Genomic DNA, 21688 nt, shown 5'->3' on the forward strand with positions numbered 1-21688 from the left:
GGCCTGGGTCTTGCTACACAAACTCATGATTTATGTCCCCATTGTCAACTGAGATTCTTCATGCAGCCTGGGGTCAAGGAGGTCATCCCACAAAGCACAAAACACCCATCTCAGATAAACATGTATGGTTTATTGAATCCAAAACATCCATGAATTTCAGGACACAATTAAATGTTGAAACCTAAGGATAATAGATAGAGAAGAGAATTAAGATTTCTAGTTCATAGATCCAGTAAACACCTTCAACAAATCATAGCAGCAAACTTCCATAAGGTAAAGAAAGAAAAGGCCATAAAGGTACAACAAGCCTACAGAACATCAAACTAATTGTACCAGAAAAATTCCTCCATTCACATAATAATTAAAACGCTAAATGCACAGATCAAGAAAGAACATTAAAAGGGGTAAGGTATAAATATCTAGTAACAAATAAATTCAGACGTATCTGAATTACACCAGACTTCTCAACAGAGATTCTAAAAGTCAGAAAATCTTGGGCAGATGTACTGCAGACACAGGCTCCTATATCCAGCATAATCCTCAATCACCATAAAAGGAGGAACCAGGATATTTCATGACAAAACCAAATTTAAAGAATTCTTTTCTGTAAGAAAGCACAACAGAGGCTAATAGGAGGAAAACTCCAAGACAATGAACTAAACTATACCCAAGAAAAACCAAGAAATTAATCTTCTCTCAATAATTTAAAAAAAGAGAAGCACACAAACATAATTTCACCTATAACCAGAAAAAGAAGAGAATGCAGCAATCATTGGCTTTAATATCTGAACAGATCTTCTTTTCCTAATCCCCAAGCTCCCAGGGGCCAAACTGCCAGCCAAAGTGTATGCAAGGATGGCTCTATGGTTCAAGGTGAGGCCTGTAGCCCCACCAAAGGCAGATCCTAGAGGTGTGAGGTGGGAATGGATATGTGTGGGTGGGGGAGCACTGTCACATAGGCAAAGCTGAGCAGAAATGGGATGTCAATTTGATGAGGGGATTCTGGAAAGCAGGACAACAGTTGAAATGTAAATAAATAAAATAACCGATTAATAAAAAATAGCCAAAAATAAAATAACAAGTAAAAAGGTAAATGAAAATTAAACCAAACCAACCAAACAAACAAACAAAAATCCCTGAAGTGGATTGGCCTAATTCTGCTTGTATTTTAATGCTAATTTGTGGAACTCAGGACTGGTTAACCCCAAATAACTGACCCTGTTCCCAGTTAACTGTGATTATAAAGAAGCCAACAGCCAACAGCTGCACAGCAGAGAGATGGGGGAGGTGAGCTTTGAGGGCTTTGCTAGAGAGGATCATGAGGAGGGAAGAAGGAGGAAGAAGCTGCCAGAGAATAAAGGAAGAACTTGTGTGATGGAGAGGAGAGAGGAAGAGGACAGCAGCCATGGTTAAGGGAGAGGAGAGCCTGGTCCTGAGGGCTGTCCAAGTGCAACCAAGAGCAGCCAAGATGCTACACAGTCAGTAAGAGTTGAGCGTTATTGTTTGGAAAGTAGATCTCGTACCATGGAGGGCAGGCAGCTGCACAGCTACTGTGCTTACTAATGCACACTAAAATAAATTTAACAAAATATGTATAACCAGTAAGACAACTCTGTAGAGGATCCTAAAAGGAATACTTTAGTTTGAAGGGAAGGACAAAATACCAGAGAACACAGGGGATAAATTAATAAAACTAGGAAAGTTAATCAAAGAAGACTGGGAAAACCACAAAAATTAACAAAATGACAAAATTTAATACATAGGTTTAAATAATAATTACATATCACTAAACTCAATATCTAGGGTGGTGGGGCATGAATTCTGCCATGATCTGAACTCAGAAAGGTGGGGTTGGGAGAAACATGTCTGGTTAAATAGTCCACCCACATTGTGACAATGTGATTTAATCTAAGGACAAAGAAGTGGAGCATCTCTCATGGCTTTCTTCTAACCCCTTGAAAGGATCACTGGGGTGTGGCCTCAGTACTTCATACTTCTTGCTGGGTCAGCGAAACTCAGGGAAGCTTGAGATTGTCATAGCACAGTATTAGGCTAGATATACTGAGTAGATGATACTAAGTTGTTCAGATGGTGATATCCATTTGCATGTGTTCTTAATGTGGACCTAAGGAAAGAGAGATCAAGGTCCTTAGAATAGAAGGAACATTCCCAGTCCTTTTCTACCATTCCAGACTGAAAGGCTGGTAGGGAGAAAGTGGTAAATAATAAAGAATTAATAGATGATGCTTTGAATGAAGGGTTGGTTTTTGTGCTGGTTTTAGACAGGGTCTCAAGTATCCCATGTTGCCCTCTCCCTGGCTGGCCCGGTTCACTTTGAACTCAGATAAACCTGCTTCCACTTTCCAATAGATAGTCTTACAAGAGGGGCCTCCGAGGTCTCTGAGGACAGCATTAGCCATTGACAGTTGAGGTGTGCAACCCACAACTATAGTTTTAGCCACTTTGTTCCATGTCTACCAGCTATTTCAGATTGTTGCTGTCTATGCCTGACAATCAAGGACACAGAAAAATAACCTGATAGAGAGCAAGGACATGGTGATCACATCCTTGCCTCTGCTGTATGTTCTGGATGAGGTTTGTTAAAATTCCAATATTCCAAAAAGCTTTATATAGGGCCCATCACATTAAGGGTTACTATGCACTGTTTCATCTAAAATGGCCTAATCAGAAATGAACGCCAGACAACACTTCCTGCGAAGTTCCTATGAGAAGCTTAAGTTTTTTGTGTTTTTCTTCTTCCTTCCTTCCTTCCTTCCTTCCTTCCTTTATTTCTTTCCTTCTTTCTTTCTTTCTTTCTTTCTTTCTTTCTTTCTTTCTTTCCTTCTTTCTTTCTTTCTTTCTCTCTCTCTCTTTCTTTCTTTCTTTCTTTCTTTCTTTCTTTCTTTCTTTCTTTCTTTCTTTCTTTCTTTGCTTTATAGGTTTAGAGGAATGTATTTTGGGCCACGGACCTGCCCCTAGTATCTTAGCTATGGATGTGATCAATCAGTGTTAGTGTATGCATTCAATAAAATGTCCATTTTTGACTAAGGTAGATGCTTCTCTGTTTTGTGGGGTGACCCATTGTCAATGTGTAGTGAGTTGGGGCCCTGGGTATGGTCACATACCCCCAGGACACAGGGGGTGCAGAGCAAAGGCATAAGAAACTGCATGCAGTTGCAAGCTTTATTAATCCTTATTAAGCTAAGAATATGCATCACTACAATTTTCATTGTGTCAAGATACCATAAGATTATTATTCCCAGGATACCAGGAACAATGAGGGAAGAATAAACAAAGAAAGATGAATAAACAAAAGCTTCTTCTAAAAATATTCATATAACAAATAACCTCTCTTATTATAATCAAAATATACTCACCATTACCAAGAGAGCGTTAGAACCACTTCCACAGAAACGGGACACAGCAGAACATAATTTAAGGCCAAGTGAGAAAAACATTTTCTTCTCCAGGGCGGCATTCCAGCCCCTACTTGAATCTGGCACCAGGCCTTTCTTGACCCTGCCTGGGAGCTGCATCTCTATATCTTAACAATTCCTTCTTTTTTCTTTTGTTTTAAAGTAACACTTTACATAACATAGCTAAAGGTCCTTGTAGGGGTTTAGTCATGTAAAAATAAAGCAACATAATACATAATGTACATAAGATTATGGCAAAACTAGTTCCTCCCATGCTATGGAAAATCCTTTGAAGCCAAGCCTTGGGATCTAATCCTGTCAATTGATCAGCCAATAATTTCGCTATTTCCATAGGGGTAGTATCTTCTAGCTGTTTACCAGAAGACATTCAAACATCATATTTCAAGGCATTAATTACTTTTGAAGCACTTTCATTACCCTCTAAATAGGCTTGAATAAACTTCCAATCATGTTCTGTGTCATTATCCATATATTTACTAACAGACAAGTAGTAGGATTTCATCAGGATAAGCAATATAAGCCCGATAACTGGCATTGTCCGCAGCAGAAGAAACCATGAGTAAAACACACATTGCTAAGAATAAGTGCTCAGCAGTAAAGGACTTTCCTGAAGGAGACAAAATTATTCCTTTCAGTGCTTAATCGCTTCACCTGACCCCACATAGGTAATAGGGTTGTCACTGCACGGATCCTTATCCATTGTTGTTTGTGGACACTAAGAGAAGCCAGGGCCTCAGTAATGGAGGACACCTCCTCATCTCCTGAGAACATCCATCAGGAGAAAATGTAGCTGGTTTAACTGGATTCCTTTGAGGGTAGGGAGCAGTTCTTATTATTCTGTGCTTAGATCCATCTCCCGGGTAACCAGAATAGTCTCCCATCCTGTAATGAGACAAAACCCTCTCCCCTATATACAATGATGTCCCTTCCTGCCATTCAGCATCCCGGGCAATTTTTATCCATACTGTCTGTTCCATGCCTTCTGGGGGGAAGTTCAACAAAGTGTCTATCGGCTTTTGATATAACTTCACCTTGTGGTAAATTAAGAAAATTAATAACGTATAATGCTTGTGCCAATATAGCCCTGGGACTGGTCTGCAAACTCCATTCAGGTTGCATAAGGCCATCTCTTTTCCCCCTTTTTAATTTTATAATTTGTCATTTCAGGGTATGGTGAATTCTTTCAACAAAAGCTTGTCCTTGTTTATTGTGTCCTGTACCAGTAATATGTACAATAGGATATCGTTGACAAAATTGTTTATATTGATAAGAAATATATGTTGGTCCATTATCAATTTTAATTTTAGAAGGCAGTCCCATAACAGCAAAAGTTTCCAATAGATGCTGTATAACATGAGCAGTGCGTACTCCTGGCAATGGTGTAGCCCACACAAATTTTGAAAAATTATCTATGCTTACATGTATATGTGAAAGGCGACCAAACTCAGAAATATGGGTTATATCGATCTGACACGATGTATTAAGTTGCATCCTTCTGGGATTAATTTGAGATGGAATACATTTTATACGTGAAGACTGACACATAGGACAATTAGCAATAATTTGTTTGGCTTAAGAATAGGGAAGCTTATATTTAATATGTAAATATCCTGTATTGGCATGATTATGACTGTGTTCTTCTGGGGTAGCAAATGCCACTAATTGATCTACCATATGATTGCCAAGTGTTAAAGATTCTGGAAATTTTGAATGTGATCTAGTATGTGTAATGAATATTCTAGAGTTTCATAATAACAATAGTCCTTTAATATGTGAGAATAACATTTAATATAGGCTTAGATGTAGAAACAACAGCAGTCGCAATATTCTGTACTACTCCTACAACATAAGCGGACTCAGCTATAATATTTTTACATCATGAGTAAAATCCTGGAATACATTAATTACCGCTAATAATTCATTTTGTTGTACTGACCCAAAAGAAGATTCTTGTCCCCAAAATTAATCTTTGGTCCAATAAGCCATCTTGGTGTTAGAACCATCTGTAAACACAGTAAAGGCTGATGGTAATGGATCAACAGAAATTAGTGTATTTATCAAATTTTTTTTTGTTTTTTAAAGCAATCCCACAATTTACTATGGGGAGGATGAAATTCAATATTTCCAGTGTAAGAAATCATGGCTAATTGAAAAACCTCAGACATCTGCATTAAATATTCCACTTTATCTTTCCTTAATGGGAAAACAATAGCAGCACAATCATATCCCCACAGTGTAACAGGTCTTTGTATGCCTTGCTGAATAATTAAAGAAATTTGTTCCTCATAATTTGTTAATGTTTGGTTAAAGTTTTATTTAATTTATATCCATTCTAAAGGCAACTCATCCTGAGCGAAAGTGCCTGTAGGATATTCAAGAGTATTTAAACATATAATTTAATAACTCTATCTGGATCAATACATGCCAAATATGCATCTTTCCATTTTCAGAAAAGATACCCTTGCATGCCTTCATATAAGCATTAATATCCCCAGCCTCCTTTATAGGTAATAATGCTCTCCTGTACTCTTCATCAGCATTTTCAAAAGCAAGCATTTGCAGCAGTTGTCCTCCAGCTTCCTCTCCTACCATTGTTCTTTCCAATGTTAATTTTAATATACATAAAAACTTAATACATGGTTCATAGAAAGCTACTACCTTTTTCAACCAACCAGTATCATCCTTTATAATAAGTCGGTTGGGCCACACCTTGAATCAATGCTGGCCTAATTATAGGAAAAGAAAAAGCAGGTGAATTTGTCATCATCATCTTGTGAATCTAATGGTCAACATGCCATCCTCGGGAAAGGACTTAGAAAAACCTGCTTCAGGCAGTGGTGCAGAGGGCAAAACTTTTACTTTCGTTTTGTCTTAATGAAGCTCTAGCTTCTTGTTCTGTATTCGTTATTCCCCTGTCTGCATTCATGGCCTTGAACACAGTAAAAATTACAGCCCAAAGAGACCAGAAATTGGAATCTTTTTGCCCTGCCTGACAGCCTTTTTCACCTTAACTTTCACTTTGACCTAGATATCAGAATCCCTGGAACCCTCGTCAGGGAATCATAGAGTTTACTCTTGCTGTCTCTAAACACTTTTCTAAACCAGACTATGAGACATGAATTCCCTGAACTCTTAAAGATGCTTAAGCATAGCGAGATGAAGAGAAGATTTATCTTGTCCCATTTCCTTGTAATAAAATGTACTTACCTTATCTGACTGTCCAGACTTACCTTCAGGGACCCTGTTCCAGTGCCATAGGTCGACGTCTAGGGAGTTGGGAGCCATGCGTCCGGTCTCATTCCTTTCTGTGTTTCCCGATGCTCAGTGGCCATGCCACTCCAGCATGCTTTGAAATGAACCAGTCCGGAACCACCACCACCACCACCACCACCACCACCACCACCACCACCACCACCAATTTGGTTTTGTAAATAAAGTTTTATTGACATCGCCATACTCAGCATTTACATCCTGTTCAGTGCTGCTTCTGGCTGCAGCTGCAGGGCTTAGGAGCCACAGAGCCCTTTAGGCTCCCAGAGCTGAGAGCATTGACCATTAGCCTTGTTTGTGAAAGAGGTGACTGACCCCTGTGCTCGAGGTGGCCTTTCCGTGCCCCTTAACCCATAGCATAGGTCTCTGTGCCATCCTCTCCCTTTGCTATGGTGTGCACTTCCTGGTACATTTCCGTTAGCTCTTGACATTTCCAGAGCATTGGTCTTGCAAATTGAATTTGCATGGCACCAGGAATAGACCTGATAGCAGGGTGTGGGACACTCCCTATGGGGATCCTGCCCAGGGGCATAAGCTTACTTTTCCAGTCAACTCCCTGAACAGTGAGCCTTTGTGGGACAAGGTACTTCACGACATGACTTGACCTCTCTGCAGTGCACCCAATCCCTGCTTGGCTCAGATGTCCCCCAAAGAGATTGTGTGTGTGTCCCCAGTAGAGGCAGCACTCTGTGTGGTGGCATTGACATGGCATCCAGGAAAGTCAAAACCAGAGGGACATGTCGGGCAGTTGGAAGCAGATGTCTGTGTCCATGGAGAGAAGGATGGACTAGACACTCCTACAGGGGGTGAGCTGAGAAGCACTTCCTTGGCTTTTTCACAGCCGTGTAGGCTGCATGCCATGCTGTGTACCCATGCTGTGCTGAAGCCCCAGACTTTGAGTCTCCCACAGCTGCTGTGTCCTGGGGCCAGGGTAGGATTAAGCAGACTTCAGCAGGAGAAAGGTGAAAACCCTGGTTGCGGGGTTGGGATGGCACAGTCATAAAACTCCTGCACATGAGGCCCCTGACTTAGAGCCGTATAGCAGCTGTGACAAGCCAGCTCTGGGGACACTCATCTGCAATGCCAGGCCATGGGGGGTAGAGGCAGTAGGATCAGTTGTTTAATTATCCTTGGCTACACGGCAAGTTCGAGGCCAGCCTGGGCAACTTTGTCTATGAAAATAAGACAAACCTAGGTCTTGACTCTGAGCATCACTGCCTGTACCTGACACGGTTGCCCCACCCCAGGTAAGAAACCCCTCTGTCCAGAGGCCATAACTGCAGGAGACCCCTGGCCAAGTGTCTATACCGCGCCTTGTTTGACTGGACTGTGCTGAGGACCAACCACACTCTCAACAGGAAGGACATGGGAGAGGCTGTTTCTGTGAGGTCCCAGGCCCTGAGACGGCCAAGAATAAACCCTGTCCTTGGGAAAGCCATGGAGACTAGGAACCCACGGGATCTCTGCAAACACCAGGGCTGGCAGGGGACTCTCATCCTCTACAGCAGCTGCTCTCAATCTGTGGGTTCTACATCAGAGCTCCTGCACACCAGACATTTACATTACAGTTACTCACAGTAACAAAGTGACACTTATGAAGTAGCTCTCCAATAAGTTTATGTTGGGATGACAACGACATGAGGAACTGAAATAAAGAGTCACAATTTTAGGAACGGTAAGAACCGCCATTATATAGGAACCCAGGCATCTGCACTCATTGCTGGAAGTGTGATAGGCTAGACTTCACCCTCAGCGATGCCAGCATGTGGGCACCAAGCCCAGGTTCCACCCCAATGCTTCCTGGATATGTGCAGGCCTGGTTCCATCAAGAAGTAATAAAGGAACCCTTGGTAAAAAACACTGGGTACCAAACAGGTCAGGAAAAGACACCCCCTCTGCTGCAACTCCTCTCAGGAGGGCTAGTCTTTCCAGGAGGCCCCGGCTATAACCAAACATTGTCTCCCAGTGCTTGCCCATTGGTGTCTTGGCCATTTTCAGATTTGAGGACTTTGAACAGAATAGCTTCCAGCAGATTTGCATCAATGAATCCAACAAGTAGTTGCAGTCCTACTTCACCCAGCACATCTTCAAGCTGGAGCAGGTGAGAGTGGACACCTATTCCCCAGCCCAGCCCAGCCATCACCCTGAATGTCAGCTGTGTCCCTCAGTATCAGCAGGATGGGGCCTGGGCACCGTAGGTTCCCCAGGACCTAAAGCTATGTCCTTGAACTCAGTGCCATGCTCAGCCCTTCCAGCCTCTTTCAACCCTTCTGGAAGCTCAACTGCTCCTGCAGCAAGGCAGCAGTGTGCACATTCTGTCACGTCATTTGTGTGTGTCTACAGGAGGTCAGAGCCTGTCCCCTCTGGTCCTTTCTTTTGCTGTATTTGCCTTTCTGAGGAGGCAGCACCCACAGGTATGGGAGGCAACCACATGCATATTCTGCAGCCATGTCTGATTCCTCTGAGGCTCAGTCCCACTTACACACCTACCCTCCAACCTCCCCCCTCCATGTCACCCCTGGGGCTCTGTAAACCTTCCTGCTTTCTGTCTTTATATAACTGGTGACACTGCAGCCCTCAGTGGTGTCATACAGTGTTAGTTTGTCTTTGCACTGCCTGGAGGTCTGACTTAGGAGAATGGCTACCATTCTCATTCCTGTTCAAGGGTCAGAATCTGAATCCTATGTAAGGCTGAATAATATTCCAGCACATGGCTGGGCCATGTTGAATTCACACAGTCACCTATGGATTTTATGTTTTGGCTTGTAAACACACACATATAAGACTCAAGTGACACCCAAGTGGAGAATTGCTGGAGTCCTCCATGGCTTTCTGAACTGTCTGAGAGACCATCCTGTCCACAGTGTATAGGGCACCATCTACTCATAGCTCACACAGCATGAGAAGATTAGTGAGGGTTAACCTGGCTTCTCTGTCTCCTACTTTCTGCCACACTAGCCCTAGCATCTTTCTGTATTGCAGTGAATGTTTAGAACCCAGGAGGATGGCAGCTTCCTTGCTCAAATATAGCAAGTTCCTCCTTGCCTGCTTTGAGACTGAGTCTCATGCAGCCCAGGCTGGCTTTGATCTCACCATTAGTTACGATGGCCATGAACTCCTGGTTCTCATGCCTCAGACGTCTCTGAGCGCTGGGTGACAGGTATGCACCACTCTTAAGTCCTGCCACTGGGACAAGAGTGAGCAGAGCCAGCTCTGAAGCACACACTTTGCTGGTGTCAGGGATGACTGACTTATGATCCTGTCTTCCTTGCCCATGGCCCTTCTCCTTGGTGCATGCCATCCTTCCTCCCTGTGACTCATGGGGGACACCAAGCCTGAGGATGTCAGGAAGAAGTTTACTTACTTCACTGGGTTGGAGGCTGTTAGGTTCCTGCGTCAGTAGGTGCGATTCAAGCTAGAAGGTTTGTGGCATGAGAAACTGGAACAGAACTGGAATGGCAGGAACAATCGTCGCCTGGCTCTGAGAAGACCAGGTGGGCAGAAACTCCTCGTTGGGCAGGTAGTGAGCTCAAGACCAGGCTGGGCATTGCTCAGTGCACGTGAACAGGTGTGCTTACATGGACATGTGTTTCCCCCACATGGTCACCACTTATCCAGGCACGGTGAATACTCCAAGGAGCTTTTTATGTTTTAACATTGTGTGTGTTTGTGTGTCCATACATACATATACACACATACATTCGTACATAAACACGAATACACGTACCTGAAAACACATGCATATACATGACTATACACATTCATGCTCATGCACAGATATATACACACCTACATGCATACACACATACATACACACACATACACACATACACACATACATGCATACACACATACACATATACATACACACATACACACACATACAATACATATACACACATACAAATACACCTATACACACATATAGACAGACATATACACACATATACATATACACGTATACACATACATGCATACACACATTCATATCCACACGTACATACAGATATATACATATATACTCACATACATGTAAGCACATGAGTGGAAGCCAGAGGACAGCTTGTCCCTTGGTTCTCTCCTTTTTACCACGTGGGTCCTGGGGATTGAGTCAAGCTCATCAGACTTGACAGCAAGCCCCTTTAACTGTAGAGCCCTCTCATTGGCTGCCAGTTGCCTCTTTCCACAAATTCTATCCATGGTGGAATGTTTACAGTTGTTATTCTCATGATTCCTTCAGCAATAGCGCAGACATCATTTACACTGCATTAGGAGTTATAATTCATGTAGATGTCAGGAGAGCTGGAGGCGTGCATGAAGAAGAGAGCCCACTTTCAATGTCATTATGTGGTATTGCCTTAGGCCCTTTTATACACTCCCCTGGCTTTGTCTGAGTATATGTTTGAGGTCTCTCTATGACTGTGCAAAGAAGTAAGAGATAGGGCTGGGCCACAAAATAGGAAAGTACTTGTTCATCCAAAAACAAAAACAAAAAACAAACAAACAAACAAAAATAGCTCTAGGGTTAAATATTGGTGCTAGTACTGAACTACACAGCCAGAAGGTATTTTTCTAAGTAAATAACACAATATTGGGGATGACAATATGATCAAATATCCTACAACATAAGTTTGCAATGTTACCTACATTTTATAAATCAAGTCTGACCACCGTTTTGGTTGTTTCCAATCCTGTCTGAGTGCATCATCACGGGAATCCCAAGGAAAATCAGAAATGGCTTCTTGAAGCTGTTGCACAGGGCCAGTATAGACCTAAATACCACAGAGGAAACCTTGATTCTTATCACAAGGGATCATTCACCATCCCTCTTGTCACATAACTTATGACAAGACGTCACCTTTCCTAAACCTAGCCTTTTTCCTGAGTGCTGCAGAAGGGAAGACCTGGTGTCAAGGGGTCTGGATTCAAACCACAGGACACTGAATTCATTTAAATAGGTGTAGCTTATTAATGCACACACCAATACAGTTCAACCAGAGCAACAGCTCACAACTGTGTACTGGACATTGCTAGGCCCAGCTCATTGCAAAATCCACATGGGCTGGTGCACAAGTGTTGGAAATGCTTCGGTCTGTGGGCCCTGACTCAGGCCATTTTACACATAATTGTTCCTATTTTCCTTGAATCTATTGGGTCCTATGTGAAGAATACACTTGGGGAACTTGTTAAGATTAACAAACCTCATAACATACAGAACATAACGGTATGTGACCAGCACCACACAGTTCAACGTCAGAGTTTTTTGTTCTTTGTTAGTGTTTTTCTTGGCATCCATGATGTGGAGGCGTATTACAGAGCAATAGGAAAGAGCTGGCTGCTGTGTAACAAATTCACTGCTATTAAGGTAGGTATGGGGGCAAGACCTCAGCAATAGCCCTTAAGATCGGAAGGAGATGATGTGTTTAATAACTGAAAGGAGCTGCCTCAGCTGTGTTTCTCTGCCTGCTCAGTGCCCATTCAACATCACTCTGTCCATGAAGAGGAACTCAAGGTCTGCCCCCAGCTGCCTGTGAGCCAGGAAGAGGCACAGAAAGGCAAGGCCACAGCACTGGTTTCCAATCCCTCAGTAATGCTGGATTTCCAATAATGTACTTGTATACACAAATACACTGTGGTAAGTTGCAATAGATACTAATCATTTCTCACATAGGGCAGCAGTTGATTGCCTACAACTAATTCTATTAAAAAAAAAGAAACCTGGCTCTTGTAGAAATATATAAAGAAATATTTAGGATGGTGGGGGATGAATTCTGCCATGGACTGAACTCGTGGAAGTGGGGTTGGGAGAAAGATGCTGGTTAAATAGCCCACCAGGTTCACATTGTGTCAACTTGATTTAATCTAAGGACAAAGAAGTGGAGTATCTCTGATGGCTTTCTTCTAGTCCCTTTAAAGCATCACTGGGGTTTGAACTCAGAACTTCACACTTCTTGATGGGGCAACTACACTCAAGGAAGCTTAAGACTGTCATAGGCACAGTATTATGCTATATATACAGAGTAGATAATACTAAGATGTTCAGATGGTGATGTCCATTTGTATGCACTCTTAATGTGGACCTAAAAGAAGAGAGATCAAGGTCCTTAAAATAGAAAGATCAGTTCCAGTTGTTTTCTACCATTCCAAACAGAACGACTGGTAGGGAGAGAATGGTAAATAATCGAGAATTCGTAGATGATGCTTTGAATGAAGTGTGGATTTCTGTGCTGGTTTAAAACAGGGTCTCAAGTATCACATGTTGCCCTCTACCTGGCTGGCCAGGATCACTTTGAGCTCAGATAGACCTCCTTTCAGTTTGAAATAATTAGGCTTAAAAGAGTGGCCTCCAAGGACTGTGCACACAGCATTAGCCTTTCACAGTTGAGGTGTGTAACCCACAACTATAGTTTTAGCCATGTTTTTCCATGTCTACCAGCTATTTCAGATTGTTGCTGTTCTATGCCTGACAATCAAGGATGCAGAAAAATAACCTGATACAGAGTAAGGACATGGTGATCACATCTTTGCCTCTTCCGTACATACTGGATGAGGTTTGTTAAAATTCCAATATTGCAAAAAGCTTTATATAGGGCCCATCACATTAAGGGTCACTATGCACTGTTCTATCTAAAATGGCCTAATCAGAACTGACTCCCATATAACACTTCCTGCAATCCTCATATGAGAAGCTTGAGCTTTTAGTTTTGACTTTGTCTTTTCTCGTTCTTTCTTATTTTTTGCTATATAAGTTGAGACAAAGGTAGTTAAGGCCATGAATTTGCCCCCAAAATTTGAACTACGGATGTGATCAATCAGTGTTAGTGGGTGCATTCTATAAAGTATTCATTTTTTACTATTATAAATGTGTTTTACTATGATAAATGTGTTACTACTTTTGTGTTTGGTGTGGTGGCCATTTCCCAGTGTACAGGTGCTGGGACCTTGCTCTATCCACATAATGATGTTTATAGCCTCATTTTAGACATTTCTGTGCACCCTCTATATCTCTTGTTTATTTTATTTTTCTGATAGAAGCTCATGGTACATCTTACTCAGGCCTGTGATCAGTGCTCCTTTAGCGACATTGGTGCAGAGAGCAGAACCCCACAAGCAGCATGAGGTTCCCTTCACTGGTGTCTCCAATATTGCATTTTCCTCTGCCAACTGGTCTCCACACTTTTCCTAGCACCTTAAGGACTTCAACTCTTTCTCCTAAGGAATTTTCTGGCAATTGTCGATTGCTAAGCACATGACTTCATGAGTGTTCCCCTAATACACACGCATGTTGTAACCTACCATGCAGACTATTTCTTGATGTGATATAAAGCACCTGTACATAATGAGACAGGAGAACTTTTGACTGCATATTCAAGCTGGTGTGAAATCTCAGGAAGGTTTAATGGCTAACATTGGTGAATGAGGACAATTTGATTTAGGATGAGACATTTTTTGGGAAAGATTTGAAAGGAAACATTCATTTAGATGCATAGGAATTACTAAGGTTTTTATAATCAAGCCTTGAGGAAAATTTGGCTTTGGAAGCAGGAGATGCTCAGTGGCTCTGCCCCAGGAAAGTCTCCTGGAAAGGGCCCCTCTGCTTATGCTCAGTACAGGGAGAACATTAGCAGGGAGGCAAAGTCTGCTCCCCATGACATCTGCTGTCCCTTCTTGGACATTCTATTGTCTCCTAGAGAGTTCTGGAATCCTCTGTGATGTCACCAGTGTTGTAGTGACAACCAGTGCCCTAGTTTCTCTCAGTCTGAGTCTTGCAGTTACAAGCTAAGACATGTTTTCCTGTCTTCGCAAGCGTTTTGGGAGGGGGAACGTCGATTCTGGAGAGACTAGAGTGAAGGAATCTGGCCTTTTGTCTCAAAGTAATGATGGACAAAGACAGCACTTCTGGGGAATGTGGAGTAAGTTCTGGGCAGTGTATTTTGAGCTTCCTGCCAGGGTGGCTGCAGGCTTATGCTGACCTTTCTAGCAATGGGCCACAACAACTGGAGCATCTGAAAAGGAATTGAATTTCCATGAATATCACAATTCCTGAAAGTCAGGATTTCAGAACTTTAGTTTCCCCATCCCCACTGGGAGGATATGGTAAGGCCAATGCTATTATACTGTGGACTTCTGGTCTTTACTTTTCAGTTCATTTGTTCTGTTACATTGATATAATAACACCATCAGTGGTCATGGAGGGTCCACCTTTTCTGAGTTTAGACAGGGCAGCAATGTATTTCACTATCATTGCTTCTTTAAATACAGTGGGTATCTGACAGTAGTAACAGGGAGAGATTGTGCTCCAGGCAATAACCTTATGTTCTTAGACCTTCTCTGATTTCTTCTAACTGGCAGGGTCATCGTTAGCTTTATATATTAGAGTGTGTGTTACAAACACGTTTCTAAAATACCAAAACTATCTGGATCGTGTAGACCAAGATTCAGCCTGTAACCTATTCGCACTTCTGGGGCATTTGGTATTTCACATAGAGACACTGATAAGTCTGTTGAACATATCCTCCCCGGAAATGCGTTTTAAATCCAAAGTTGTTGGCTTAGAGTATCAGGGTAGGGCATCTGAGTGTCTCCAATCACTCAAGTTTTCTGGATGGTGAATTTATCATCTGAGTTCTGAAGCCACAGGAGTGAGGGTCCTGAAACCAAGCTGTACCCTGTTCAGCTGATGATAATCCTGGAGAAGCCATCTCCGTGGTACATGTAAGCACGTGATGTCCGGCATAGGGAACACCTGGCTGCTTATGTCTCTTGGTATCTATAGAGTAGTGGGAGAACTGAGATCCACTGAGGAGGCCTCTTAAGCATAGACCAATCGCCTAGCAGTGACACTGGGTTCCTGGCTTATTCTCCTGTTTAGGCCTCACTGAGGTCTATGAACACTCTATGCATTCTCCCCATGCAGGTTCACTTGTGTTCTTCTACCTACAGACGCTGGGAGAGAAACATCATCCCTGGCACTGAACTAAGCGAGAATCAGGCCAAGAAGGAAAAGGAGAGGCTGATTAAAGAGCTGCAGCTCATTACCGAGGAGAGAAATGACCTGAGAGATCGCCTGAGGTTTCTGACAGAGAGATCCATGAAGAACAGGTATGAATCGCTCCAAATGCTCTTGTTTCATTCCTGGGTCTGCAAGGTCACCTTCTTATCCTATTAAGGTTTTGGGTTCTAGAAAGCTGTGCCTCCCTAACCACCCTGTGCTAAACCTCACCTCCCATATAGTGGAGATTCAGAACCTGACCCTTCCTGAGGAGTGAGATTGAAAATGGACTCATCTGCTTCCATTTATTTTAAAGCAGAACTTGTGGTCTGAATGAAGAATTCAGGGATAAAGTCAGGGAGAGTTAGTTCCCAGTGTGCATTTGCAAAGCCCTTGACAGCTGGTGGCTTTGCAAGATTGTAATTGCAGTGAGTTTATGGTGAGTCTCTGTACTTGCTAGGCAGGTGACTGAGTGCTGGAAGATCCAGGCAGCAGCCTGGGGTAATTTAGGACCCACCCTGAGTTCATATATTCCTAAATGCCGATGTTCATTGTATTCTATCATTTGGGGCCAGGTCACACTTCAGGCCAAATCCATATTATGAAGACCTGGAGAGAATGGAGGAGGCAGTCATGTCAATTCTGCACAACTTAGAGATGGAGAACACTGAGGTCCATGAGAACAACCATAAGCTGAAGAAGGAGATTACCTTCTCTAGGTAAGTCCTGGTCAGAAAGGCTATCACTTGTGGAATGGCCATTTCTGACTTTCTTTGTTCTGGATTGGACGGTCTTCAGCTCTGGTTCTATCTCTTGTGCTATTTACCCATCAGTGTTCCAGGGTCATTAGGACTCAGTTTTCAGTTCCATAAAAGACTGTTCCTCATCCCAGGATTGTCGAGGCATCTTCAAAAGGCTCTAGAGAGAACAGCACTGATTGAAGTCAGCAGAAGTTTATTAGGCTGACCTGGACCTATGGTGTCACACCAGGTTTTACAACACTCAGTGCGTGGACCACATGGTTAGCATGACCTTCTCTTGGTTCTACTGACCCCTTTTGAGGGTGTTGGCCCAGTACTAATTCATGTTGCCCCCATGCATTGGGCTTTCATGGATAGTTGTGGATCCATGTTCTTTCTCAGAGGTGTGGACAGTAACTGGTGTCAGGCCAAGCAAACAATTTATTCTTCCCCGAATTAACTCTAATGTTTTGTGCAGCAGCCTTATATGTATCAAGATGCATTTTATTAAGTCTTCATGGGTATCTGGGACCTGGTAGAGTTAGTGGGATTGGGAGTAGGAATGGGAGAAAGGGCCAGCATGATCTTACTATGCAGACTGTATTTCCAGAAACCTGCTCAGCCAGCTCCTGATGGAGAACACAGGTAGGAAGAAGTTGGTCCCACTGAAGCAGGAGAGCAAGGAGGTACATCTTGATTGTGCACTGAACCAGAAATATTTGGTTGACTTTAACAAGAAAGATAAAGACCATCAACGGCCAGAACCAGCATTATCAGGTAGGGACCTGTTAGCTTAACAATATCTGATAAAATTTGCCAATTTGATACATCTTTGCTTCTCTTACCACCTTTCTAATTTACACTCACAACCAGCCAACCACCTCATGTAATGGAATTGTTCATTGCTCTGCCTATGCACAAGTATTCTGGGAAGTTAACCACTTTTCAGAAACTGAATTATTGTGCAAGCATATTTTGCTGCTCTTTTTGAAGCTGCAGTCTAGAAATGGTGACAGATGAATAACATATCATATTATTGCATATCCATGTGATACATTGGATCCTATGTAGAGTTTTGAACAAGTTCTTGGTTCTTTGACAAATGACACTCTGTGGTCATGTGATCTCTTGTGTAGGAAGCACCTTTGGGATAAGAACCAAGTGCAAATGTCAAATTAGTACTTGTCATTGGCTTTATCCTTGGTGACATATGGACATCTCCTTTCTTCCTGCAACCTGATGAGGTCTCTTGCCATTGCCCTGTTCTTGTTTTGCACTGGTATAAGTCTGGGTCCCATATTGTCAGCCCACATTACTGTGAGGCTCTCTGGAGATTTTGCCCTGCCCACAGAGTTAGCAACAATGATATCACTTAAAATGTCCATGTCCACTGTCCAATAGAACTGAGGTGGTAGAAGGCAGCATTCTGACAGCTGGCTTGCATTTCCCCACCAAATCAGTGTCTGAAAAACTGCCTTCCTCTCCCAGGTCTCAGAAAGTGCAAGAGAGCTGGAATTGGACACACAGCAGTAAGAGAGCTTCCTGAAGAATAAGTTGCTTTCTCAGGAGTCCCTGATGACCAACATCCTGAATGGTAACAACATTTTTTGGATGAGTATTCATCCTCTGAGTTAATTTGTCATTTCTTAGAGACGCTAAATTTATATACCACTAAGCCAGCCTGACTGATTGAAGTCTTACTTTCTTCTCAGAAAACAGCACTTGAGAGACAACTTGGGGGACCGCCTTTCATTATGTGGGTAGAGGAGAAACAGCAATACATCTGTGCTTCTAAATGTTCCTTAAGAATATGCTTTTAGAAATATTTTTGTTATGATTTTAATTGAAGTTTTCTTTTTGTTGTTTCATATTTATATGTTCTTGTTACTATTTTTACTTTCAAATATTTTTAAATATTTTTATTCATTTTAATCCTTTTTTGTTGTAAAAATGTATTTGTTATGAATAAAAATTGAATTCTATCTCTTGACTCTTAAGACCATCATTCTTACTCAAGGGTTCTGTCCCCTCCTGTGGACTTAGAACTGACAGCTACACATGGATCTCTGCATGTTCCATGGATCCTGGGCTAATAAGTGAATTCAAAGTCACCAAGGGGTACTCAGTGTGACAGTGTCTTTTGTGTGGAGAATGTGGCTGTTCCTCGGACACACACTTTATGATGTAATCACTGACACACTTTACCCAATTGTTAGGGTCCATGTGGTTCTTCTGAGAGAGCAGCAGGTGCTCTACCCTGTGAGTCATCACCACATCTCCTGCAGGTGGCTTTTGTTATTCCACATGAGGTGCTGTATTAGGTGGACAGGATCACCTATGATTAAATAGAGAGATCTCAGGAGATGTGTGTTCACAGGGAACTTACTGAGCTGTGCGTGCTCAACGTGTTAGGTTGCCAGGCATCCCTACAGGGCTCTGGTGTCCCCACTGCTCATTGTGGGTCAGGATCGTCCTCCAGCATCACTTAGTGTCCATATTAGAGCAGATCATTCACCTGTTATCAATGATGACCATATGTATTCTGCACATCTGATAAAATACAGAATAGAAACTAGCTTCTTGTAGGCCAGCTTGGCATAATCAGTTTTTTGATTGTTAGCAAGAAAATTATTGTAATCTAAGCAGTTTAGGAAGGAACCTCCAGAGCATCCATAGTGAGTGTAGCCTGCAGCTGTGAACACAGGTTTCTGTTGGAGAGCAAGCCTGTGCAAGCCCAACCTAGGTGGGACAGTTCAAGCTACCCTTTTTCCATGGCCAATCTGGGATCGTATTGAGAATGTATTTTTTCCAGGTGACTGATTTCCAATTTGTGGAATTCATCTAACTTGCTGAGAGTGCAGGTGACTCAGAGAGTTAAAGTACAGAAGAACCAATCCAGTATGTCCACAAAAGCTTGCTGTCACCCCAGGGCTTTTAGAAGCTCAGCAGCTAGAGAAGCAATGTAATATTTGGTTATTCTCATGCTTAGGTCTAGTCATTCACTATAAGCTGACCATGACACAAAAAGTGTCATCTGTGTCAAAACTAGTTGTAACTAGATTTACACCACACTATCACATCACTACCGTATTTGAGGTTCTCAGTTACTATCTAAGAACCTGGAAGAGGCCTGGGTCTTGCTACACAAACTCATAATTTATGTCTTCATGACACTGTGTGCTTTGTTCTGTTGATGCTACCATTGGCATACAATACCTTGGATACTTTGTGCTGACATCTGTGACATGAGACTATAGTTCATGTCATCCTATCCTGAATAAAATGTCCTTAGAGTACAGTGTAGTGGGAGGGGCCTTCTTTTCCTGTGAGATAGCAAAACATTTCCAGTCTTCAGTCAAGTCTGACAGCCATTGTCCAGTACCTGTCTTGAGTTGTCCACATTTTCAGCTGAGAGTCTTCATCCAGGCTGCTCTATAATTCTGTAGAAGATTAATAGGGTTCCAGCCCTAGGATTTAATTCAGTGTGACTGCACTTGCCGAACATGCTCAAAGCCCTGAGATCCACCCTAGCCCTCTGTGCTTTAGAGAAAGAAAATAAAGAACCACATTGCAGTTGAAGTTTCTCATCCAACAAAAGGAGAGCCTGCATAGGGCCTTTAAGTAACTCTAAACCCCAGCTTCTGCCCACAGATCCCTCCATCAATTCCATGATTGGTGTGTTTTCACTACTACTCACTTTCTTCTGTGTGCAAAGAATGTGCACCATGTCAGTAAGTGTGTGTGTATGTGTGTGTTTGTGTGTGTGTGTGTGTGTGTGTGTGTGTGTGTAGTCCCTAGTGAAAACTGTCGAGATACATGCAGACTCATGCTCCTACTGTCCCATGGCACCTTGCAGGGAACCCTGAAATGGTGGCTACTTTAATACAGTCTAAACCGGGTGTGCATGGTTTCTGTAAGGTCACCACTACAGAGAGCAGGAAAAGCTTCAGTAGTCACATGGATGTGATCAATCAGTGTTAGTCATGCCCTTCCAGCATGGTAGACTGCAGGTTGTCTGTCCCCAGCACTTTGCTCTCTTGTGCCCAAACAATGCCAAGGTCAGGGCCGTTGAGCCGTGAGGCAGAGGCTCACCACCCTCAGTGCTGCCTACGACCCCTAAGACTGTCTCTTTTGGGTGTGTGCGTGCTGGACACTCATGGATCCTGAGATCTCCGCAGCTGAGGTGAAACAGTACCGGAGCCATTGCAATGTGGGCACACATTTGGTTTTGGAGCTGGGCCACTCTTTGACTTTTATTGAGTGGAGAGACAACTGTTGGCTGAGCCTTTGGTGAACCGGATGGCCCCTGGCCACGCCAGCAGTCAGCAGTATCAAAGCTGAGCAACCAGTGTTTTATGTTTCATTTTGTCATCGCTGGTCAGTGTTCTGATGCCACAGCACATGGCTGGTCTCAATCTCCCCATGTGGCCACAATCCCTAATTGATATTGCCTCCACTTCCCAAGTGCCACTGGGATTTCTGTAGAACCCCTAAGGCAGCAGCAAGCAGGAGCTCCTGACTATTCCCTCCCTGCTCTCTGGATCTGCAAGTCGTTCTGTGTACATATGGCTATTCCCTCATATACTCTTGATGCCATGATACCTTAATAAACACTTGAATCATGCCCTGATGGCCAGTTTTCAACTGCTACCTGACACCATCTATAATCGCCTGGGAAATGAGGGACAGTCTGGATCAGACTGGCCTTTGAGCATGACTATGCGTGACTGTCTTCGTTGCTGTGGGAGATGCCAGGCAACCTCTTTTCTGATCCTAGAGTCCCTATACCCAGCCACTTGTCCCCTCTACAGCCAGACCCTACTTCTGCTCCTAGGCACTGTCTTGGACTTCCTTCCCTCAGGTGGCTTCTCTCCTTTGGTTGCTACAGAAACCTGTTATGAGGAAAGGAACAGGGAGTTAAGAGTTCAAAGCCATCTTCCCACTGATGTTCTTTCTCAGAGGTCAGTGGGACACTTAAAGAGTTTTGTGTATACATTTTATTAAGCAAGGGACAATCATGCATCAGACACAGGAAACTAACAGCACATCTACTGGACCTCCTTCAACACCTGGGCATCTCTTATGGCCTGTGCCTCTGTGTGCTGAAACCTGGGGACCAACTTCCTGTGGGGTTTCCCAGGGTGACTATGCACATTACTACACTGGCGTAAATCCTCAAAACTCACAAACATCAACAGGACTGCCACAGGAATGGTTCTACATCAACAGATACCACAGATCAGCAAGCA

At 43.0% G+C, this 21688-nt stretch overlaps 2 protein-coding genes across 3 annotated transcripts in view; one reads left to right on the forward strand and one right to left on the reverse strand.

Annotated features, from left to right (window-relative positions):
* LOC147999033 (disks large homolog 5-like) overlaps positions 1 to 6792 on the reverse strand; it is a 20151-nt gene extending 13359 nt beyond the window's left edge. The window contains exons 1-2 of one of the 2 annotated variants that reach the window (XM_087595909.1): positions 6668 to 6792; positions 5374 to 5440 (exon numbers count right to left, since the gene is read on the reverse strand). The gene's annotated coding sequence lies outside the window, so the exon portion shown is untranslated. Of the gene's footprint in view, positions 1 to 427; positions 1428 to 5373; positions 5441 to 6667 lie in introns of those variants that run through there. The other variant, XM_087595910.1, reaches the window with a different exon arrangement.
* Positions 1 to 18117, forward strand: part of LOC147999034 (disks large homolog 5-like) — an 18958-nt gene extending 841 nt beyond the window's left edge. Inside the window, exons 2-5 of the mRNA XM_087595394.1 lie at positions 15625 to 15809; positions 16275 to 16418; positions 17050 to 17216; positions 17928 to 18117. Coding sequence (XP_087451520.1) covers positions 15625 to 15809; positions 16275 to 16418; positions 17050 to 17216; positions 17928 to 17992 — 561 coding nt within the window. The 3' untranslated portion in view covers positions 17993 to 18117. The remainder of the gene's footprint in view (positions 1 to 15624; positions 15810 to 16274; positions 16419 to 17049; positions 17217 to 17927) is intronic.
* The last annotated feature ends 3571 nt before the right edge of the window (positions 18118 to 21688 follow it).

This window comes from Rattus norvegicus, chromosome 19, assembly GCF_021556685.1.
Source record: "Rattus norvegicus strain SHRSP/BbbUtx chromosome 19, alternate assembly SHRSP_T2T, whole genome shotgun sequence".
Classification (NCBI taxonomy): domain Eukaryota; kingdom Metazoa; phylum Chordata; class Mammalia; order Rodentia; family Muridae; genus Rattus; species Rattus norvegicus.